This window comes from Symphalangus syndactylus, chromosome 2 (genome assembly GCF_028878055.3).
Source record: "Symphalangus syndactylus isolate Jambi chromosome 2, NHGRI_mSymSyn1-v2.1_pri, whole genome shotgun sequence".
Taxonomy (NCBI): Eukaryota; Metazoa; Chordata; class Mammalia; order Primates; family Hylobatidae; genus Symphalangus; species Symphalangus syndactylus.
This window is the reverse complement of record NC_072424.2, coordinates 108763481-108788709: the sequence shown is the minus strand read 5'-3', so window position 1 is coordinate 108788709 and position 25229 is coordinate 108763481. Positions and strand designations below refer to the sequence as shown.

At 39.0% G+C, this 25229-nt stretch overlaps 1 protein-coding gene across 39 annotated transcripts in view; it reads left to right on the top strand.

The window, feature by feature from the left end:
• Positions 1 to 25229, top strand: part of EPB41L2 (erythrocyte membrane protein band 4.1 like 2) — a 232544-nt gene that overhangs the window by 94196 nt on the left and 113119 nt on the right. For all 39 annotated transcript variants that reach the window (XM_055264020.2, XM_055263991.2, XM_055263874.2 and 36 more), the window contains exons 2-3: positions 20062 to 20543; positions 21219 to 21431. In XM_055264020.2, coding sequence (XP_055119995.2) covers positions 20076 to 20543; positions 21219 to 21431 — 681 coding nt within the window. In that variant the 5' untranslated portion in view covers positions 20062 to 20075. The remainder of the gene's footprint in view (positions 1 to 20061; positions 20544 to 21218; positions 21432 to 25229) is intronic.

Genomic DNA, 25229 nt, shown 5'->3' with positions numbered 1-25229 from the left:
GAAGTTAAACTGTGGTATGTGGTCAAAGAAGAACTTGCACATTAGAGCCAAGGTGCTAGTGAAAAAAATTAGTTTTTCTTCCGACATCAGATATGTCAGTATCAATGATCCTATGAAATGTGGACCATTTTAAAAAATGTTAAAAAAATTTTATAGACCGACTGGGAAGTTCATCCATATTGAAGAGTCATGAAACTCCTGCCCATGTTTGTTCAGAAAGTAATCTTGCATGACGATTGGTAGATGGGAAGATTGGATTCCCTGTTCAATCAGAATAAAAAAGGAGTTTGTTTGTTTGTTTGTTTGTTTGTTTTGTTTTTTTTGAGATGGAGTCTTGCTCTGTTGCCCAGGCTGGAGTGCAGTGGCGCAGTCTTGGCTCTCACTGCAACCTCCGCCTCCCAGGCTCAAGTGATTCTCCTGCCTCAGCCTCCTGAGTAGCTGGGATTACAGGCACATGCCACCGTGCCCAGCTAATTTTTTTTTGTATTTTTAGTAGAGACGGGGTTTTAACCATGTTGGCCAGGATGGTCTTGAACTCCTGACCTCAGCTGATCCACCCACCTTGGCCTCCCAAAGTGCTGGGATTACAGGCATGAGCCACCATGCCCGGTCAGAGGTTTTTTAAAAAATTTCTTCGAGTACTTTTTAGGTTATTTTAGTTTTTTTCCAGAAAATTGTGTTGTCTGGTTCTTTTCTTAGTAGGATAGATGATAATCACTTTACAGATGGGGGCTAGATGAGCAGAAGTGAGATGACCAAAAGGAATTCTTCCTCATTGTCTTTTCTGTGATATTGATAACTGTACTTTCTGCCTAGAGTTTGTGTCTCGTAAGGTTTTCGAGCCATGAGTGACTGACTCATCAGATTATTGGGTTCTCTATATCTTACTCATTCTTTGTCCTCATAAAGTAGGAGGTAGGATGATTTTTAAAAGTCAAATTATGATACTGGGTTTAATATAAAATTCTGTGTCTACATAAACTCACATACACAAATGTAGGGAAAGTGTTCCCCTCCTAACCTTAACCAACTTCCTTGAATATTTTAAAATTAACTTTTGGAAGATAAACCTAATTTCCCGTTTTAATGAAATAATGAGACATTGTCGAAACATGACCTTTTTTGGTCTTCTTAAAATACATGTTACAGATATAAATTCATATAATAATAATTTTTGAATATTAAGACATTTGTAGATGTTTCCTATATATTTTATGTACTCAAATGTATTTAAATCATATTGGAAATAAGTAAATGACACTGGACCTGGTTTGTATACTTCTCTGCTAATAACCCATCAAGTAACCTCATATGTTATTTCACCTCTCTGGGTTCACTTGACTTATCTGGAAAACAAGAGTGTTAAAACGGCTGCCTTGCCAGCCTGGCCAACATGGTGAAACCCCGTCTCTACTAAAAATAACAAAAATTAGCCAGGTGTGGTGGCGGGCACCTGTAGTCCCAGCTACTCGGGAGCCTGAGGCAGAAGAATCACTTGAACCCAGGAGGCAGAGGTTGCAGTGAACTGAGATTGCGTTGCCACTGTACTCCAGCCTGGGAGTCAGAGCAAGACTCAGTCTCAAAAAAAAAAAAGAGGCTGCCTTGGTGGAAAAGTCCATTGGCTTTGAAGGCAGACCAAATTGATGTGAATTCTGGCTCTACCACTCATAAGTGGGTATATGAGTTTGAGATTGAATTTCTCTAGGTTCTAATAGTCTAATTTTTAAATTCACTCTATTAATAGTTCTCCTTCAAAATCATAGTGCCACAAAACTCATCCTCTCTGAATTCTCCCAACCTTTTTTTGAACAATGAGATTCACAGGTCTCCTGAGTAGGATCTCTTGAGGCCAGGGAGGAGCTGAGCAGTAGCACTGGGTTCCATAGCTAAGAAGTAGGCATCTTAGCTCGTGCTGCCATAACAAAACAGGTACTTATTTCTCACAGTTAAAAGTTGGGGGATTTCTGGTAAGGAGTCTTCTTTGCTTACTGACAACTGCCTTCTACTGTGCCTTTCATGGTAGAGAGAGAATGAGAGACTACACAAGTTCTCTGGTGCTTCTTTTTGTGAGTACACTAATTTCATCATGAGGGCCCCACCTTCATGACCTTATCTAAACCTATCTCCCAAAGCTCCTACCTCCATCACATTGTGGGTTAGATTCAACACAGGAGTTTTAGGGTGATGCAATTCAGTTCATAGCAGTAGGAGAGTAAGAGAGTAAGAGAAGAGAGCAGGAGACACATGGGTGTTAAGAAATGCCTAGGATGGACCAGAAGATCTACCACTGTTGAATTCATAGGGCCCAGTGCTGCTATAGGTTAGAAGTTTTCACATTTCTGGATTACATAGAGTTATGAATTTCAGAAAAAAGGTTGAAAGTGTGAACCCTGAATACCTGACAACATGTGCCTATGGTGGTCAGAGCACAGTTTGGTTTTATACATTTTAGGGAGACAGGAGACATCAATCAACATATGTAAGATGAACACTGGTTTGCTCTAGAAAGGCGGGACAACTCGAAGTGGGGAGGGGGCTTCCTGGTCACAGGTAGATAAGAGACAAATGGTTGCATTCTTTTGAGTTTCTGATTAGCCTCTCCAAAGGAGGCAATCGGATATGCATTTATCTCAGGGAGCAGAGGGGTGACTTTGAATAGAAAGGAGGGAGGCAGGTTTGCCCTAAGCAGTTCCTACCTTGACTTTTCCCTTTAGCTTAGTGATTTGGAGGCCTCAAGATTTATTTTCCTTTCACAAAGGCAGTATTTTTCCAAGTTAAGTATGTTGTAACAAATTTACAGTTACACCAGCAGTATTTATTAAAAAACGCATTTAACATAAAAAGGTGGGAAGAACTTAATCTGCATAAGGGATGATGCTCTGAATTGAATAAAATTGGCTCTACTAAAAAACTCACCAAATTGTCCCTTTGTGAACCAATGAAAACTTTATAATGGATAGTAAAATTTACTTCCACTATGTAGAATGACTTAAAAAAAAAAAAGTTTTATGTCTGCCCATTTTGACAAAGATGAATCTCTTCAGAGGTGCCAGGGAAACTTTTACCAAAATAAAATTAAAAAAAAAATGAAAAAGTGAAGAAGAAAAGTGAAGACTTTCATCAAGTCTTCCCATTAAGCAAACCTTACTTTTTAATTTTTTTTTTTTTTTTTTTTGAGATGGAGCCGCCCAGGCTGGAGTGCAATGGCGCTATCTCGGCTCACTGCAACCTCCGCCTCCCGGGGTCAAGTGATTCTTCTGACTCAGACTCTCAAGTAGCTGGGATTACAGGCGTGCGCCACCACACTCGACTGTTTTTTTTTTTTTTTGTATCTTTAGTAGAGATGGAGTTTCACCATGGTGGCCAGGCTGGTTTCGAATCCCTGACCTCGTGATCCACCCACCTTGGCTTCACAAAGTACTGGGATTACATTACAGGCATGAGCCACCACGCCTGGCTGCTAATTGGTACTGGTGACATCTTGTTTACCTATTAATAAATATCTAAAGCATTTTCTTTGTAATTTACAAGAGGCCCATTAAAGACTTTGCTGTAGGTGAATGTGAACAGATAATTACTAATGCTTTGTAGGAGAGTGACACAGTAGCTGGGTAAAGTTGTAAAAATGCACAGGTGCACTTATAGTCTATCTCAGTCCTGAATTGTCAATGCAAATATGTGTGTTGGGGAAAAAAAAACCCAGAATTTAAATTGTGGAAATGTAAAAGGGGGTTGGTACTGTAGAGTTAAGGAACATTAGTTATTTCTCAGAATGCGCTGACCTGAATCTTAGAATTGACACATTTTCTTTTAATGACTTTACATTTATGTTGCTTCCATATTTCTTTAGAGTCATATGATAGGTGGATGTAGTATTATCTTATTTTTAGTCATTTCTCTTTTTTTTTTTTTTTTTTTTTTTGAGACAGAGTCTCATTCTGCTGCCCAGGCTGGAGTGCAATGGTGCAATCTTGGCTCACTGCAACCTCCACCTCCTGAGTTCAAGCAATTCTCCTGCCTCAGCCTCCTGAGTAGCTGGGACCACAGGCATGCGCTACGACACCCGGCCAATTTTTGTAGTTTTAGTAGAGATGGGGTTTTGCCATGTTGGCCAGGCTGGTCTAGAACTCCTGATCTCAAGTGATTCGTCCACCTCGGCCTCGCAAAATTCTGGTGTTACGGGTGTGAGCCACTGCACCTGGCCATTTTTAGTCATTTCCCAATTTAGGATTGAAATATGAAACAAGGATTTAACAGCTTTATAACTATATCATGGTACCTATACTATCTAGGTTAAAATGCACCTCCATTTTTATGTACAGGGTGAATGAATAGACATTCTTGTATAAATGAGTCGAAATGAATATTTTATTTTTTAATGTTGAAATATGGATGATGTATTTGCAGTTTTTCTATATCTGAAACTTTGTCTATAGTAATTTATAGATAAAAATGAGTAGACTGTACAGTAGGCCTCCCCTTATTCATAGTTTTGCTTTCTGCAGTTCAGTTACCTGCAGTCATCTGTGGTCTGAAAATATTACATGGAAAATTCCAGAAACAAGCGATTCATAAGTTTTCAGTTGCAAACCATTTTTAGTAGCATGATGAAATATCACACTCTCTGCTCCATCCTGTGCAGGACGTGAATTATCCATTTGCCCAGTGGCTCCGTGTTGTAGAAGCAGCCACTTGTCAGTTACTTAGTAGCTGGCTTGGTGATCAGATTGACTATCGTGATATCACAGTGCTTGTGTTCAAATCACCCTTATTCTACTTAATAAAATCACAAGAATAGTAATGGTGGCCATTTGAATCTGTCAAAGAGAAGCCATCAGGTGCTTCCATTAAGCGAAAAGGGGAAAGTTCTTAAGGAAAAGGAAAAAAATCGCATGCTGAGGTTGCTAAGATCTGTGATAAGAACCTAATCTTCAACCTGTGAAATTGTGAAAAAAGAAAAATAAATTTGTGCTAGTTTGGCTGTCGCACCTCAAACTGCAAAAGTTATGGCCACAGTGCATAAGTGCTTAGTTAGGATGTAAGAGGGTGGCCGGAAGCGGTGGCTCACGCCTGTAACCCCAACATTTTGGGAGGCTAAGGCAGAATGATCACTTGAGTCCTGGAGTTCGAGATCAGCCTGGTCTGTAACATAGTGAGACTCTATCTCTACAGAAGCGTAAAAAAATTAGCTGGGCGTGGCAGTGCATGCCTGTGGTCCCAGCTACTTGAGAGGCTGGAGTGGGATGATTGTTTGAGCCCAGGAGGTTGGGACTGCAGTGAGCCATGAGTGTGCCACTGCACTCCAGCCTGGGTGACAGGGTGAGACCCTGTCTCTAAAAATAAGTAAGAACGTTTAAAAAGTACAAGGCATTAAATTTGTGGGTGGAAGACATGAACAGAAGAAACACATCCAATTGATGAGCTGGGTTTGGTACTCTCAATGGTTTCAGGCGTCTACTGGGCTTCTTTCCCCAAGGATAAGGGGGACTACTTTATGTTGTGTACATATACTTTTGGTGTCTATTCTGGGATGAATTAAAATGACAAAAATAAAAACAAAGTTGCAGGATGGAGACCCAAAGCAAAGCAAAGATCATAACCAGAAAAACTAAATGAGAAAAAAATCTTAGGATAGATGAATTTTATAAAAATTATAGAATTACAGTTGTGTCATTAAAACTAGTTTCTATGCCGAAGGGGTCTTCATTTATTGGGTAAAACAGGCAGCAGGAAGCTGACTTTTTTCTTTGACCCATGTGCATTTTCTAGCTGAGGAATGAAGTGGCTTGGAACCAAACTGGGCTTTTCTACTGAGCATGTCCCTCTCCAGCAGGGTCTGGCTTGGGTGGAGCCAGTCTTGCTCGTTAAGCTTTTGGACGCTGGATTTCCATCAGCTTTCCACAGTTTTCCAATGACAGGAAATAGCAGACAGCGGGCTTGATGTGCTTAAAAGCTGCGTATGTATTTCAAGGGGGGAGATTATTTGGACATTTTTGTTGCAGTGGTTGGGTTTTGTGATACATGCTTGTTTGTTTCTGCTTGTGGAGGAAGTTTGCTATTGAAAGTGTGACTAGTCAGGGGACTGAAAATTAGAAAAATACTAATGTACAGAGTAGATGGAATCTGGGTACGTACACTGTTTCGCAAGGGAATATGTTGTGATATTTGAACTAAGTCCTATGAAAAATACATTTTTCCAGTGGGCCGAGTTTAGTTTTAGATGACTTGTTTGCATCTTTCTAGGCAAATGTTGACTTTTGTCAGGCTGTCTTTAACATGATAGCTTTTTCAGCTTTGACCTATGAGAATAATGAAGCTAGTTGGTTTCTTTTATATGCTTGTCTGGTTGTTTCACAATTTTTTCAGTGGTATGACATAATACTGTACAAAATCAGTATGACATTATTTCTGGAAGCACAGTGAGGACTATGTAAGGTTAATAGTGTGCAGTTATTTTCTTTTTAGCATCTTAAAGAGTTATAACTTTCAATTTACTTATAACGTGCTTCATTTTCACCCTGACTTGTTTGATTAAAAGAAGTTGTACTGTAGCTATCAGAGATTTGAGTTCACAGTTTTTAGCATCAGCAGATTATTAGCCATTAACAGTTACCAAGGTCTGGTTATTGGTTTGATATTGTCACACCCTAAGTAAATGCTGATAGAATAAGAATAGGTATCAACGTCTTCTTTTATTACTGAATATTTAATTGGTTGTCACATTGAATAAATGTGAAAATGCATATTGCCCAGATTCTGACATCCAGACTTGGGAAAAAATCTTCTTGCGTTTTCTTTATATAATCTTCAAAAGGATCAGTCTTCAAAAAGATCCTTGCTTCATTGTGACTTCCTGACAAAATGAAAAACAGGGCCAATGTAATTAGCAGATGACCTCTGCAATTCCTTTTTTATTGTTGACACTGTTAGGGATGCTATCACTGAAGTATTTATGGTATTTTGAGGGGGGTGCATGTGTACTTGAGAAGTTTAAGTTTTCCGTTTTTTTTTTTTTTTTTGTCATAAGGAAGAATTGTCTCTTCAAATTATTTGCAACGTGGGTGTGGGTGCTGAATGAATGATAACTGTTGAGGTGATGCTGATGACCTGGACAGCCAATCATCCCCTGCATCTGCTTTGTAGTGTTCCTGTATGGATGATATAATATATTGATGATCTATAGTTAGTATCATAGCAGGATCACAAGGAAAGTTACATTGGAAAGGTAAATTTTAAACTTTGACGTTGGTTTTGCTTGCATTTTTTGGTGGACTCCAGACATTGAATGCCTGACATATTCTCCAGCATGATTCTCTACTAAATCACTTTTGCAAATGTTGAACTTCAAGAATTTTACCTCTAAGAAAACAAATACATTTCACTGAAGTAAAAACTTATCCTAGCCACCACCACCAAAAAATAGTTATTTGAAGTTCTTGCTAAGTAGTTCTGAACTAAATGAATCCTCAGAGTAGAAATACTTAACTTAAAAAAAAAAAAAAAAAGGTTTTATAGCACTCCAAATGGCATGTCTGTAATTCCATTGTAATTACAGCTTTTCCCGCCGAGGGAAAATTGCTCTTATCAAGCCAGGCTTGGAGGGTCCATAATTTGGATTCTCTCTGGCACCTTCTGCTGATCAGCCAGTGGACTGGGGCCAACATTTGGATATGCTTGCTTAAGCCAGAAGTGTCATTCAGTTTATAGTCTTAGTTTTTAGAATATATGCTATGTATTGGTAGAACTCTTTAGTAGTGCTATAATTACTTAAAATGGCGGAAGAACTAACGGCCAAAATTTAAAAAGTGAATTATGTTTTTTGTGAGGTTTAGGTATTTATGCCTGTTGACTACAGCATTCCAAAGCTTATAGAGAAGAGGATTTGAAAGTATGAGGTCAGTGTAGGCTCCAGCTTGGTGTACTTGTCACAGTGTGGGGGAGTTGATTGACTTCGACAAGCTTTTGTCTTATGACCTATTAAAATGCAGCGTCTGCAGCCTGTGCGTTTATCCTGTGCAGTTAACCTTGGTGGATTTGTCGTTTGCTTATTTGGGAAATGCCTCCTGAACCACTACTGTTATTTTTTAGAGTTTGATTCACACAGAAATAGTATTAGACTGGTTGTTGATTACTGTTGGATACCAAGTGGGCACGAGTTTGATGATGGGGCTGGGGAGCCATTTTATGCATAAGATAGTTGTGGGGTTAGCTTAGGAAAAATAGACTCGCTGGCATCTGTCATGATCATGGGAGTTTGTTGGTATTGGCCCTGCTCTGGTTTGAGCTTGGTTATGATGTCACTGGAATAAACTGCACGGTAGCATTTTTTTTTCTATAGAGCATTATAGGGGGGTGGCCCAAATAAATGTTCCCTAAATACTAGGAACATCACAAAAGATATTTATCAGGAAGCCACCGGATGCAAACACTGTGCTAGGAACATGTAGTTGTTTTATCTGCACAAAAGTTTTACCCTCTTCATATGAATATAGTTGCAGATGGGCAGGGAAGAGGTGTGGACAGGAAACTGATGACAAGCTTGTGCTGTCAGGCCAATTTTATTCCTGCTTTTCCCTGTGAGGAGGAAGCTGCTGAAAGAGATTGGGGAATGTTTATGTATGACCAGCTTAGACATTTAATAGGACTCTTCCCATTCTGTTTACTCTGCCTTAAAAAAAAAAATGTCCTCAACTTTCAGAGAACTCTATTTCCAAGTGCCCCGTTCCCAGCCCTCCAGCAGAGAATACGAATAATCTTTTTACGCTGCCTGCATATGCACCAGTATTATTGTTAGCAAGAGACACTTGTTTGTCTCAAGTCCACACTGAGGAAAAAAGGATAAAAAACAAGCAACGTTTTCTCAGGAACTGTAATTGACTCTTGAACAACGCAAGCCTGCACTGCATAGGTCCACTTATATGTGAGTTTTTTCAGTAAATCTAATCAGCCCTCCATATAGGCAACTTCTGTATCTGCAACCAAATTCAGGTTGAAAATAACTGTGTTTGTAGGGTGCTAAACTCGGATACAGATGGCTGACTTTTCCTGTCCACCGGTTCAGTAAGGCTGACAGCGGGACTTGAGTATGTGTGGATTTGGGTATCTGTGGACCAATCCCTCACAGATACTGAGGGACGACTGTATTTTTTTAAATGAAGAACTGATACACTTCTTAAAAAAAATGTTGCTGCACTAAAAGCTTGGGTGTTGAGCTTAAACTACTTAGGGGAACAATCTAGGTGGGGGGTCAGTGGTGGGTTTGTGAAATATACTGAAGTGGAGGCTGGCAGAAATCTGTTTCTTTGAGGATATAGAAACAGTCTTAACCTTCATACACTAGGAAATCCAAAGCTTAGGCCATCTTAATGCTACTGCTGAGCTGGAGTCGATGTTCATTTGTGTGGCTAGAGCTGTGTGACAAGGCAAATTGGCATTGTGGCTTGTGGGAGTCATATTGGCACATGTGTTGTCTCCAAGGAAGCTGGCTAACCAAGCTGGGTTCACTTAATGCATAAATATGGTTCTGCTAGTAAAGTACTTAAGTGCTTAAGTTTATGAAAACTTCTGTTCAGTAAAAACATTGTCTCCCATATCTGTACCACGGCAGTCGTCTACCCAGCACCACCCTCCATTCCCCGTAATCACTGTTGTTACTCTCTTGCATTCTTCCCTAGTTTCTTTACTCATTTAAAGGAAAATGTGTGTGTGTGCATATTCACATATGCATATTGACATCCTTTATTTGTGTATCTCCCACATGCTTTGCTTTCATCCTATAAGATGTGATGTCTGTATAAGGTATCCTATCCCTCTAAAGTGACCTATCACTTATACCATCTGAATCTTGCTTTTTGTACTTAACAATGTACTTAATAATTGGAGTTATTATCCCAAGTGGGATGGTAGCCTTTCTCATCTTTTCTCTTTACAGTTGCTTAGTATTCTGTTGTATGAATGTGGTATAAGGCCCCCTGTTGATGGACATGGATCCTTAGCTTTTACAGTGTTGTAGTGAGTCACCTTTACATAATTATTTTACATATGCACAAATATATCTGTAGGATACCTTACCACAAGCTTGTCCAACCTGTGGCCTGCAGGCCGCATGAGGCCCAGGACAGCTTTGATTTCTGCCCAACACAAATTTGTAAACTTTCTTAGATCATTATTAGATTTTTTTTTGCAATTTTTTTTTAAAGCTCATCAGCTGTTAGTGTATTTTATGTGTGGCCCAAGACATTCTTCTTCTTCCATTGTGGCCCAGGGAAGCCACAAGATTGGACACCCCTGCATTACCACAAGCAGGATTACTACTTTAAAGTGTGGACACATTTGGAATTTTGAAAGCTATTGGCAAATTGACTTCCACTGGGCCCATACCAGTTTATTCTTCTGCTAGCAATTGTTTGAGAATGCCTTCGTTCCCATAGTCTTGCTCAATGAGTGCATGATTAAACTTTTGGATGTCTCCATTCTGAATTTTTAGTTTCATTTCTTTTACTAAGAGTGTGACAAGTACCTCTTCATATGTTTATGTGCCACTTGTGTTTCTTGCTTTTTTCTTTTTTTTGATAACTCTGTTTATCTATTGGCCACTTTCCCCACCATTGGACCGATTATTTAAATCGGCCTAGCCAAAAATTTAAAAATAAAATTTGTTTTTTATTTTTTTGATGTTGAGGCAACTTACACCCAGACTTGTTTTATTGGGCTTTTTTATTCAAGTTACTTGAATTCAAATAGAGACCAAATAAAATTGAGAAGGAGAATTAGTCCTCTCCAAAAATCATATAATGATTATTTTGTATGTTATGAGTGTTTAACCAGTATTTCATATGAAGGACCATTCATTGTGTGATTTCCTGAAGAGATAACAAGAAAATCGTGGCTGCTTTTCAAACTAGTAGTAATTTTTAAATCTAAATTACCAAGATTTATGAATTGGTTACAAGTTGTTTGACTATGAATGCTTATCTTATTACCTACGTCTCCCACTATACTGAGAGCAGGATTCTTTCATCTGTATTACTGGTGCCTGGTGCATATGCTTTGAGAGTACTCAATAAACACTTGTCTTGAAAGAAGGGGATAAGATACTGACCCCACTCACATCCTGATGGTCACTGAAATTCATGAGGAGTGCTCCGTTAGAACATGCTGCTAATGATTATAAAGCCCCCAAAGGTAGTGGTAATTATCAATTTCACTTTTCAACAAATCATTAACTGTCGGGCATCATGCTAGGTGCAAGTTATACAGTAGTGAAGTTGTTTTGGGATTGAAGGCAGTGTTGTACAAGGTCTTTAGAGCTGGACGGCCTGGGTTTGAATTCTGGCACTTCACTTTATTGGTTATATGGCTTTGACCAACCCATCTATCCTCTTTTTACCTTCTTCATCTGTAACATGAGAATAATTTCAGTTCCTTCCTAAAAGGGTTGAGAAGGTTCGAGTTGTTGCATGCAATGTTTCTAGAGCAGTGTTTAACAAATAGCTGATATTATCATGATTATTTCTGTTGTGATTACTGTTATTACTACCATTACTTTTTTTTTTAGTAAACAAATATAGTTATTTTCTTGGCAGAATCTCTATGGATGACAGTGGCTGATCATTTATTATGAATTTATTATGTGCCAGGCACTTTATGTATTATAGCATCTAAAGCTTAGAATCAACCAATGAGTACATTTTATATCCTTTTTGTTTTTGCTTATGAGGAAGCTGAAACTCAGCAAGGCTAAAATAACTTGTCTGCGGTTACATGGCTAATAAGCAGAGCTGAAATTCTAATCCTGTTTTATTTCACAGTCTTCATCTCCAAACCACCAGGCTATTTTATTCAGACATAGGTAACTTCTCACAGAAAGAATATAGCTTCAGGCTGGGCGCAGTAGTTCGTGCCTGTAATCCCAGCATTTTGGGAGGCTGAGGCGGGTGGATCACTTGAGGTCAGGAGTTTGAGACCAGCCAGGCCAACATGGTGAAACCCCATCTCTACTAAAAATACAAAAATTAGCCAGGCATGGTGGCATGCACCTGTGATCCCAGCTACTTGGGAGGCTGAGGCAGGAGAATCGCTTGAACCCGGCAGGCAGAGATTGCAGTGAGCTGATATCATGCCATGGCACTTCAGCCCTAGGCGACAGAGGGAGACTCCGTCTGAAAAAAAAAAAAAAGGAAAAGAAAAGAAAGAATATAGCTTCATCTTTGATTATTACACAGAATCGGGTCTCTACCTGAGAGAAGGAATTAGAGCAGATGCAGTTCACCAAGATTTCTGACCATACAACTCAGTGTGCATAATTGATTGATGAGAACTCAGCAGGGTTCTGGATGTCTCTAGATAATCTCTGCTAGTGTGTGTTGTTGGATTGCCAGTATTACAAGGTTTATATGCATTATGGTTATGTGAATAAAGATATCCAATATTAGAGTCTTTCATGATTTATGTATGGCTTCTGGTTGTTTAGCTTTAACTTCAGGAAATTGTATCTATTTCCAAGATTGCCTTAGTTGCTGGTGGAGGATGCTTTAACAGGTCTTTTTCTTGACTCCATCCTTAATGACAGCGGTAGGGACTTGCTTTCAACAAAGATTATTATCTTGATTGTTATTGCACCTGGATGTTATTGAAAAGTATGCCTTAGTTTTCATATACCCCTGTCTCCAACATATGAAGAAAGGGACTCATATGTTGAATAAAGTAAGATTTTTTTTGGTTTCATTCTTATTTAGAGTTGTTAGAATAAATAATTAGTGACTTATCTCACTAATATTAACTCAAGTATTAGGTTTTTAAAAATTGAACATCATTTGGAAAAAATGGAGTACTTTGACAACCATAGCTCTTAGTTATGAGGGTCATAAAATGCAGTGGGAATAATAATGACCCAAGATCTATATGTACTCTCAGTTTCTTTTTTTTTTTTTTTTTTTTTTTTTTTTTGAGACGGAGTCTCGCTCTGTCGCCCAGGCTGGAGTGCAGTGGCGCAATCTCGGCTCACTGCAAGCTCCTCCTCTCGGGTTCACGCCATTCTCCTGCCTCAGCCTCTCCGAGTAGCTGGGACTACAGGCGCCCGCCACCATGCCCGGCTAATTTTTTGTATTTTTAGTAGAGACAGGGTTTCACCGTGGTCTCGATCTCCTGACCTCGTGATCCGCCCGCCTCGGCCTCCCAAAGTGCTGAGATTACAAGCGTGAGCCACCGCGCCCGGCCTGTACTCTCAGTTTCTTAATGCTTATTTTCTAATGCTCTCCTCAGAATATGCAGAAGTCAACATCAAGATGTTTCTGACTACAGTAACTGAAATCCCTGGCTCATTGAGCCAGAGAGGAGTATGTGATTTCACAAACAGGAAGCTCCAGCACAGGACCGGGCCATGTGTGGCACCATCAGGGAGCTGGTCCTCTTCTCTGTGATTCTCTTGCCAGTGTCCTTTGTTGTGTGTCAGTATGTCATCAGGCTTTTTCTTCTCTGTGGATTCAAGATGACAATAGCATTTAACAGAGTTATGTATACAATGTTCAGAGACAGCAGAAGGGGCCTCCTCTTCCTGTGGCTCTTGTTAGAGGGAGAGATCCTTTTCCAGAAGCCCACCAGTGGACTTCGTGTGTATTTTCTTGGCAAGGGGTGGGAGACTACCATGATTGCCCTAGACCAGTAGGAGCTACCCTTGAGACCAATCTGAAGCTAGCCTCTGTTGAAACACATGTGGAAGGGGGGCAAGTGGAACAAAATTTAGGTTCTATTAAAAAGGAGAAAGAGTGGGAGAAATATATGCTCTGAATGTCACCTGATCCCATCTAGACTTGAACTAGCGAAGATTGTAGTTCATATGTTTTGTATGTGTGGGTTTAATTTAAACTGGATATTAGTTTACATCTTTATAGTAATAGCTCTGTCTAATAGGTCCCTTATCCCTCTAAAAATAAATAAACAAGTGATATAGTGGGTTATAAAGGTAACTAGGGTGAGCAGCATTGGATTACTTGTTCATCCTCCCCATACAGATAATATGAACTAACAAATAGTCCCTTTGGAATGTATTTATACTTACTTGAATGTGAAGTATAGTATTTTCTAGACCATCTGACACTTAAGAAACATAAACCTGTGAGGGTAAGGACTTACTTGCACTTTGCTCTAAGTCTGCCTGTTTTTGTTACTCCTTCTTCCTCTCCAGATATTTCTTCTTCCTTGTTCCCCTTACCCCCCCCTTGCTCCTTCCCCTCTGCCCCTGCCTCTCCTGCCTCTTCCCCTTCTCCTTTTAAATGATGAATATATTTGAGAAGCATCACCTCTTTATTTCCCAAGTAGAGTTAGGTGGCTGCTGAATCATTTCTATAATTGTTTTTTTTTTTTTCCTCAGGTTTGATGGCATCAAATAGTGCATTATTGAAAGACCTTCTCTTTCAATAGCTATAGGCCCTTCGGGGAGGTGAACATACAAGCACGTGATTGTGGGTATCAGCAAGATGCTCTACGTATCCTCTACCCACAAGCAGATGAAAACTAGTTTTGTCAGATGTAGAAAATGGCCAGAACTGTCTACACATTGCCAATATGTTTTAAGTTCAATGGTTATTTGTTGCAAAGTTTTGTTGTTTTCTCAAAGCTGAAATGAAAGCCTCCCGCCATCCTCTCGCTACCATTTTTAAAGCTTAGAAATACATACCTTCCCATTTTGTGAATCTTGGATCCTTAAAAAATGGGTTGAGTTCTCTTGGTAGAAATCAAAGACTCTCATATTGCTTGTGATCTCAGCAGAGAATGGGAGCTACTCAGCTGGCAGCAGCACCTACCCTGTTCCCTGCTCGGGGGTTTTATTAATAGTAAGGTCCCTTACTATTAAGGTCCCAGTTTCCTCAAGGTTTTAAGGAAACATCTGAACCCAAGAATTAGCATGAACCCCTTACTTGAAGTTGTTTGTGTGTTTGTGAGGTTGTGTATCTGCTTTGCTTTGCTTGCTGTAGTATTCTGATTAAGGGCCAATGTTTTAAGTAGCATGATGTTATATGGTTGGCAGTTCAGCCTAGTGATAGAGATAGCACATTAGAATTTACCTCCCTTTTTAAACGTTGGAAAAAAAGAATGGGTTTACGTAACACAGCTCCTTACCTAACCAGTACTGATCCTCTATTGATGATGGTTTTCTGCTTCATTGCATGTTAAATGATGCATGCTTTTTCTCATGAAGCTGTCACAATAATGAACACTTTTATCAACCCAGATGGAGCATGCCAACATGGTAATTGTGTCAAAACCACATGCTTGTCTAATGGGCGGGCTGTTCACAGCAGTGTTCTTTTTGGTTGATGATAAGTAGAAAGATCATTACTTAATGTATTATATAACTATACTAATGATGGATTTGGGGTAATTATAATTAAATATTAGTCAATGAGCATTGCCAGAGTTTGGGAAACCTTAGTTCCAATTTTGGCTTGCCCATCTGACTTTACCATCTCAGGCAAATCTCCGGGTCTTTCTGATCCTCAGTTTGGTTGTTAATAAAATAAAGTGAGGATATTAGACTAGATGACTGAACAATACTCATTTAGTAATTACTTATTAGGTACCTATTATGTGCCAGTCTAGATGCTGGGAACATAGCAGTATATAAAAGAAAGACCCCAACCCTCATGGAGCTTTCATTTTAGTGGGAATGTCAGCATTCCACTGCAAGAGTTCTCATTTTCATGGGTGATAGAGTTTAAAGGCTTATCCACAGCTGAAAGAAACTCAGGGTTATAGGCATGATAATTAGGGTGAGTGGCTATACTGTAATCATGTTTTCTTGATGGTGGTAATTTGTTCAAGAAGCCATTTTATCAACAAAGAAGGTAGTGTTTTGTTTTGAGCTCTGTTGAACTCTTGAAACTGTTTCAAGAATATGTTGAGTAATGATCCAATTAGTCTTTTCCATTGTTTTCTGTCTTGTAACTTCCATTTGGATGGGTGACACTGATCATCACTTTTGAGGCTCTTAACCCTTATAGGTGTTGTGAATACAGTGGTGATTGAGGATGACTTCGTGAGGCTTAACCATGTGGTTTTGTCGGTGCTCTTCGTGTCTGTATTTGTACTTTGTCTTCAGTTTCTGTCAGCCAGCTCAGTTATGATTACATGGTCAAGCAATAACGTTCAAATGGGATTTTCTTTGTTATTTAAATTTGTCTATAAATTTCTTACTTTTAAGAGAGAATATTCTGAATAAATCTGAGAATACATTTATGTTATTTCATAGTCATTTTCACTAACTGGCAAGAACCTTCTTTGAGTACTAGGCCAAGGACTCTGTGGTTGAGTAGGTCATTCATGCATAATGGAGCTGTGATTGCATTATGAAGTGTGTGTGAGGGAAGGTGTACACAGCTGTGTGGTTCTCCATTAGTGGCCTTGGATAAGTGACTTCTGTTTATTATTTGTAAAATAGGGATAATACATACTTTGTAGAATATTTTGAGAAATAGATTATGGGCACTGTGTCAGACAGTAAACAGTGAGTGGAAACCCTTATGATTAAAATATAAACAACTATTAATGCGTTTAACATAATAGTGGAAACTCAAGTTTTATATTTCACTGCTTCTAAAATATTTTGGCCAGAAATCAGCCTTAGTTGATTGGTTCCCAGACTATTTCTCACAGCCAAAGTAATTAGAGAGCTGCCAATTTATCTTGGTTAGCTTAGACAAGTATGGGGGCATTTTGGTTTTAATTTTACCAGGACATTTATTCAGCTCTCAGAATGTAATTAGAGAGCATATACTAGAAATACACTTTGGTTATTTCATGATTAAAGTAAATAATATTGTCCACTTAAATGGTACATGGGAAATGGTATGTTAAAGAAGGAAAAAAGGTTTTCTGTGCAATATGGAGCCAGTTTACCTGTCCTCGGGTCTTGGAAGACATACTTTTGAATTTCAAATGCCTGAGAATGAGAAGCAGCATAGAATATGTGGGTATGATAGTTAACTATTCCCTCTTACATAGTATTGCTGTCAAGGATATTACTGTCTCCTGATCTCCCTGCCTCACTATGTATTTCTGCTGGCCCTCATGCCTTTTCTTCTGCCTGATCTTATATGTTGATGGTGATAAGAGCTCCTTTAAGGATCCTCTCAGTTTAAGCTACCCTTTTTCTCTAGGTGATGTATCCCCTGCTATCCCCATGTGATGACAACTTCCAAACCCTATCTCTAGTGTGTATCTAGTCTCCAATCAAAACCTGTGTGTCTTGGGGTCATCTAGACATCTCCACAACTTCTCAATCACAATGAATTCAAAATTGAATTATATGTGTCAGCCAGACCCACTTTTACAGGTGTTCCCCATTTCCACGAATGGTTCTGCCATCACCCTAGTCTTCCTTGACCTGGGATTTGTCGTTATCTCTTCCCTCTCTTTGACTTTCTATATTTAGCCTGGACATCAAGTCGTATCCACTCTACCTTATCATTAGATTAATTTCTTGTCCTTTACCCTAATGTTTCTGCTGTAGTATAGACCATTGTCTTCTCAGGTCTGGATCAACCAGAGATCAGATCAACCCAATCTCCTAGATGTCGTTCTGCTTCAGTCTTTTCTTTCATCCTGTGCTTTACAGCCAGGTTGGGCTAAGTGAAATGAGAATCTTATTACATTTCTCCTCTACTTCAAGTACTTATGTAACTTCTCATTGCTTTTCAAATAACCCCCACATTGCCTTTAAAATAACACAGAATCTTTTATGTTTTCGCTTCTGCCTTCCTTTCTTACTTCATTATTACCAGTTCAGCTTCTGCCTGTCCTATCTTCACTCATAAGCCCCCACTTCACTTGTACAGTGGATTATTGTTCTGTACCTGTGGTTTCCTTTTTTATGAGGAATGTTCTCATGTTTCCACACAACTCCCTATGCCTGACACATACCTTCCATTCTGGCTATTTTGTCTGAATAATGAATACCCATTTAAAAAAATAAACTCAAATGTCAACTTCTGCAGAAACGCCTGCCTGGTGACCCTCTTCTTCTCCTAACCTGGCTTAAGTCCTTTGCTTTTTTGTTGTTGTTGTTTTGAGACAGGGTCTTGTTCTGTTGCCTAGGCTGGAGTGCAGTGACGCAGTGTCAGCTCACTGCAACCTCTGCCTCCTAGGTTCAAGCTATTCTCTGGCCTCAGCCTCCTGAGTAGCTGGGATTACAGAGACGTGCCACCACACTCGGCTAATTTTTGTATTTTTAGTAGAGATGGGGTTTTGCCATGTTGGCCAGGGTGGTCTTGAACTCTTGACCTCAAGTGGTCCACCCTCCTCGACCTCCCAAAGCGCTGGGATTACAGACATGAGCCACTGCACCTGGCCTAGTCCTGTGTTTTTTTGTGCAACATGCTATTGACTTAATGTATGCTTATTTGTAGCCCTCACTCCCTTAGCTCCTCAAAGGTTGTCTTTATTCACGTGCCCATGACTTACCACATCGTAGAAGCCATTATATAGGCGAATTGACTTGACTGTTTTTGTGGTTGCATATTAGATGTGAAAAACATTTTAAAGTTATTTTTATTGAGAAAATTTACATATCACAAAATTCACCCTTTTAAAGTATACAGTCCATTGCTCTTGGATATATTCATAAGGTTGCCAGGGGGTGGTGGGGAATGCAGAGTGACTACTAATGGGCACAGGATTTCTTTTTGGAGTGATGAAAATGCTCTAGAATTAGTGGTGATGGTTGCAGCACCTTGTGAGTATACTCAAAATCACTAACTGTATACTTTAAGAGGGTGAAATTTATGGTACGTGAATTATATCTTAATAAAGCTTTAAAATAAGTGTACTTTTTTTTTTTTTTTTTTTTTTTTTTTTTTTTTTTTTTTTTTTTTTTTTTTTTTTTTTACTTATTCAAGTTTGTACCACTTAAAAAGTTAACACAATTTTCTTTTTAAGAGATGGAGTCTCTCACTCTGTTTCTCAGGCTGGCCTCAGACTCCTGGGCTCAAGCATGTTTCTTGTCTCAGACTCCCAAGTAGCTGTGACTACAGGAATACACCATGTGTCTGTCTCTAAGTTTTTACCACCTTTGAAGATAGCTGGGACACTACTCATTGTCCAGGGTGCCAGGACTCTGGCACTTATTATTGGCAAGGGAGGGGAGAGTGAATGTGATCAGCTATCTCTGCAGGCCCTGCCTGTTGTTCTTTATGTCAGCGTGTTGTAACACTTTAAAAGTCCCTCTTTGCTTATGTAAAATTTAGTTATTTTCAGAATTTATTTAAATTTTGTTCTAATTAGTTATGATAAGAGCAATCGTCGGATGCATTTTTTCCACCTCATAATGTCTTCATTTGGTTTGGATTATGGCCCTTAAATATTTTTCTTATATATACAAAGAAAAGTGTGATTATGGTTGGGTGGGATGGAGGTTCGGAGTTTTGATTAGAATTTGAGTACCTTTTCCAGAAGATTAACTTTTGCATTGGAACAGTGATGGTGAATTACGGGATTTAATATTGGAACACAGAATAATACATTTTTATTATTTTACCTTCTTGCTGTTACACAACATACACTTAAAACTGTTTTTTCTAATACCTAGCATTTTGATAGATTTTGGGTTTAATGTATGAAATTGTAGTGAAATGTGTCTCATTGCTTTCTAGCACTGTTGATAACATCTTCATGTTACAGAATAAAGAATACCAAGTACAGATAAAAGTAATTTTTCTTAAAAAACTTGGATTTTAGAAATCAATTATTGTTTATAACAAGTTGAAACCAAATAAAAATAATCCCTGTTTCTTGAGTTCTTGATGATTTTAAGTTCTAGCTATATAGAATTCAGAACACACAGAGTTCTATTGTGATGCTAGTTTTGAGTCTGTGATGCCGACAGAGAATTCTAAAAGAGCAACAGTCTCCATTTTGTCTTGTGCTTTTGAATCTTCTTTCTTGATGTGCTTTCTCCCTGTCATCTGTTACTCTCCCTCCCATCTTTCGTTATCATGCCCCTTGCAACCAAACTAAATTTGAGAGAACTTATAAAATGACATTTTGTGATTTTTGTTTTGATTACAGCATAAGCTGTGGCCATGACTACTGAAGTAGGCTCTGCATCTGAAGTGAAGAAGGACTCTAGCCAGTTAGGAACAGATGCAACCAAGGAAAAACCTAAAGAAGTAGCAGAAAATCAGCAGAATCAGTCTTCCGATCCAGAGGAGGAAAAAGGTTCCCAGCCATCTCCTGCAGCTGAAAGCCAAAGTAGTCTACGCCGCCGGAAGAGAGAGAAGGAAACATCTGAGAGCAGGGGTATTTCTCGGTTCATACCGCCATGGCTTAAGAAGCAAAAGTCATATACCTTAGTAGTGGCCAAAGATGGAGGAGATAAAAAAGAGCCCACCCAAGCTGTTGTTGAAGAACAGGTCTTAGATAAAGAGGAACCCGTTCCGGAAGAACAGAGACAGGCTAAGGGTGATGCTGAAGAAATGGCTCAGAAGAAACAAGAGATTAAAGTTGAAGTCAAGGAAGAAAAACCCTCAGTGAGCAAAGTGGAGACGCAGGTATGTTTGGGAATAATTGCCTGGAAATGAAAACCTGATAGCGTAACCACATAATAAAAAGGGTTTGTTTGTTTTGGATCATTTCCAGATTTCTTGTACTGAGATACTGCTTTGGCTTAATGTATACGGAATGGGTCTTAGATTGGTCTACCATAGCCTTTCCCTGTTACTCCTTGAAAAAAAGTCCACTATATATGCAAATTACTAAAAAATTCATGTCTGTAACCTGTTTAGGTGGGGTAGGTACTCTGAGCCCTGCCATCTCTTTTTTAAACAGAATGCTCTTTTATGCCTCTTTAAGTTTTCACTGGACAGGAAGTAGTAGATTTGTGTGTGTGCATTTTAGTTGCCTAACAAAGCCTAGGTTTTGCCATGGTATAAGATTTTAATTGGAAATGTTATTATTTGAGATGATACTTAAATTGTAGTTGCTGGGATGTAGTTTCTTTGATTCATTTAATGCCAAATAACCAACCTGGCAAAATGAGAATTTTGGCCATGAAAAGAGGATGAGGGGAAATATCCTTTCTATTGGAATTTTCAAGTCTTTAAAAATCTGAAAGTTACAGTGTTTAAAGTAACGATCCTAATTCTTATGAAAGATTTTCCTTTTAGTATGTTGTCATCTGCAAGTTGGTTGACTATGGTATGAATTTAATTTTTCTTCCTCAACAGCCTACTGAATTAGTAAGTAAGGAGAGAGAAGAGAAGGTAAAAGAAACACAGGAAGACAAATTAGAAGGAGGAGCAGCAAAAAGGGAGACCAAGGAAGTGCAGACCAATGAGCTGAAAGCAGAGAAGGCATCTCAAAAAGTCGCCAAGAAGACCAAAACTGTCCAGTGTAAAGTGACCCTCTTAGATGGCACCGAATACAGCTGTGACCTGGAGGTGAGATAGGGAGCTGAGTCAGAGCTAGCTTGATATGTGGATTGTGGCATGGCATGATGAATAGATTTTTGTGTTTTACTAAGTTCCTATAAGCCAGTTTATTACAGTTTTGCACTAAAAAAAAATACATTGAAGTGGGTCATCATTTCTGTCACAAATAATATTTCATGACCTTAGGATAAGCAGGGATGCTATTCTGCCAGTCTGCACTAGTCATGTTTACTGGTTGGTGTGTATTCTGAATGGGTGTTAAATATTTGGAATATTGCTTTTGGCTAGAAGATGTTTTTCTTGAGGAAAAATGATAGCGCTAGGCTGACATTTCAGAATGAAGAAGTTTCAGCAGTAAACTTAGCCCCAAGTGTTTTATCCTAAGACAGATACTGGCTTAACATCTAATTTATTTAGTTTCATTTAATTAAAAAACATCTATGATTTGCAAAACATACAGTTCATTAGCGCTGGTGCTGACAGAAGTCAGTTTAATCTTTTAACGCATCTAGTACCTTATAATTTTATGTCAATCAGAAGAGTTTGTTGCTTTCCACAAATTATTTGCGTAACATATACTAATAGCTAATGTTTACTGAAGAACTGTGTGAAGTGCTTTGAATGGATTATCTTGTTTAATGGATTATCTTGTTTTATTGATTAAGAATCAATAAAGGTAGATATTATCATTGCTATTTTCAGTGTTACATGTTAAATGGGGAACTTAAGGCTTAGAGAAGTTCAATTCCTTGCCCAAAGTTTTAGGGCCGAGTGTGGTGGCTCAAGCCTGTAATCCCAGCACTTTGGGAGGCCGAGGCGGGTGAATCACGAGGTCAGGAGATCCAGACCATCCTGGCTAACACGGTGAAACCCCGTCTCTACTAAAAATACAAAAATATTAGCCAGGCGTGGTGGCACATGCCTGTATTCCCAGGAGGCTGAGGCAGGAGAATGGCGTGAACCCGGGAGGCGGAGCTTGTGGTGAGTTGAGATTGCACCACTGCACTGCAGCCTGGGCGACACAGCGAGACTCCGTCTCAAAAAAAAACAAAAAATAAAGAAAAATAAAAGGAGTAGCAAAAGAGGATTAAAAATCCTTGTCTTACGAGTTAATGGGTGCAGGAAATCAACATGGCACATGGATACATATGTAACAAACCTGCACATTGTGCACATGTACCCTAAAACCCTAAAGTATAATAATAAAAAAAAAAAAAGTAAAACAAAATAAAATAAAGTTCCATTTTCAAATGGGATTAATCTCTGGAATAAACTAATTAAAAAATATTTCTTTACTGAAAAAAAAAAAAAAAAAAAAAAAAAAAAAAATCCTTGTCTTAGTTTTTGTTGTTGTGACAAAACACCTTCAACTGGGTAATTTAAAAACAACATGAAGTTATTGCCCACAGCTCTGGAGGCTAGGAAGTCCCAGATCAAGGCACCAGAAAATGTGGTGTCTGGTAAGGGGCTTGATCTCTGCTTCCAGGATGGCCCCTCCTTTCTGGATCTTCACATGGTGGAAAGGGCAAGTGCTGTGTCCTCACCTGATGGAAGGACAAGGCAGCTCCCTTCATCCTCAGTTACAAGGGCACTAATCCCGTTCATGAAGGCAGAGTGGTTAAGTCATTTCCTAAAGACACCACCTCTTTTTTTTTTTTTTAATACTTTAAGTTCTAGGGTACATGCGCACAACGTGCAGGTTTGTAACATATGTATACATGCGCCATGTTGGTGTGCTGCACCCATTAACATGTCATTTAAGTATATCTCCTAATGCTATCCCTCCCCACTCCGCCCACCCCATGACAGGCCCCAGTGTGTGATGTTCCCCTTCCTGTGTCCAAGCGTTCTCATTGTTCAATTCCCACCTGTGAGTGAGAACACGTAAGACACCACCTCTTAATGCCACCACCATAGGGATTAGGTTTCAGCATTAATTTTGGAGGGATGCATTGAGACCATGGCAGTCCTTAAAGCTTTCTTTTCTTCTTCTGCTCTTTTTAACACTTTCCTTTGCCCTTTCCTGAGACTCCCTTTCTATCCCAGGGAGAGAGGAGAGGTCTTAGGGATAGGAGTGAGAGACCATAAAGAAAGGGACAGAATGGTTTTCTGAACTTGACTCAATTACATTATATTTGATTGCATGTCCCTTGTCTTTCCTACCTATCCTAGAAATTAGGGGATGTAGATTTTTGAGAACCAACTTGATGTTATGTGACCTTGAGTCATTTACTCAACCTCTGTAGACCTCAGTTTCTTCATCTATAGAATATAGAGTTACTTAGATCATCCAGAATGCCCTTTTATTTCTGAAGTTCTTTATATCACTAAACCACAAGACTGACCAACGTACTTTATGGTTTAAATCTTTGTTCTCTAGCTCTTTAAAAAAAATCATTAAATATTTTAAAAGTATAAAAATAATAGAGGAGACGGTTTTGTATCCAGCACAAAAATTTCTATCAGTTGTTACCATTTTGCCATGTGTTTTAGATTTTTTTTTTTTTTTTTTTTTGAGATGGAGTCTCGCTCTGTCGCCCAGGCTGGAGTGCAGTGGTGTGATCTCGGCTCGCTGCAACCTCTGACTTTCTGGTTCAAGCGATTCTTCTGCCTCAGCCTCCTGTGTAGCTGGGATTACAGGCATGAGCCACCACACCCAGCCAATTTTTGTATTTTTAGTAGAGATGGGGTTCTACCATGTTGGCCAGGATGGTCTCAATCTCCTGACCTCGTGATCTGCCCACCTTGGCCTCCCAAGTGCTGGGATTACAGTGTTGTAGATCTTTAACAAAATAGAACATTTAAGACATTGCCAAAGTCTCATTCTCATCTTTTCCTTCTTGTCCTGCATGTATCTTTTTGTGATATATAAATCTATTCATTTAGACTGTTGTATAGTATTTCTTTGACTAAACTAGTTTATTCCCCTCCTGAGTCACAATTTCTTTGTATACTATAAGAAATAGTTCTTTAGTGAACATTGTAAGACGTGTTTCCTTGTGTAAGAGTTTCTTCAGGGTAGATACCTAGTGGTGGAATTGCTAGATTGATGGAATCCAGTTTTACTTCTTCAATTTCCCCAGATATTGCCAAAGTAATAAATGAAATTGATAGAATTTACCATTTACATTTCAACCAGCAACCATTAAGTTTGATTTTGCCACATTGTCATCAGTGATTCTTGTTACCAGACTTATTAATTTGGACCAATCAAATGTATGTGAAATAGCTTCTCAGTATTTTAACTTGCGTTTGATCACTGTCAGCTTTCACTAGGTTATGTTGCAGTAGCCAAAAAATCTCCAAATCTTCATGACTTTTAATAAAAATGGTTTATTTCTTGCTCATGTTACATGTGCTTGCTGGGTTTGTTATGGCTCTTTTCCACATCATCGGTTATTTCTGATCAAGATGGAAAGAATAGCCTTTACCTGGGATATGCTGGTTTCATGATAAAGGGAAAAGAACACATGGTAGAACCATACTACAGTTCTTGAATCTTCTACTTGGAAGTGGTATATATTACTTTAACTCACATTTCGTTGGCCGATTAAGTCTTATGGCCAAGGCTGATAACAATATAGTGGGCAAGTATGATCCTCTCATGGGAAGAATACTCAAAACCATGAAAACAGTACTACAGCTTATATTAGGCTGGTGCAAAAGTAACTGCAGTTTTTGCCATTAAAATTAATGAGGCTGGCCAGTCACAGTGGGTCATGCCTGTAATCCTAGCACTTTGGGAGGCTGAGGCAGGCGGACCTGAGGTCAGGGGTTCGAGACCAACCTGACCAACATGGTGAAACT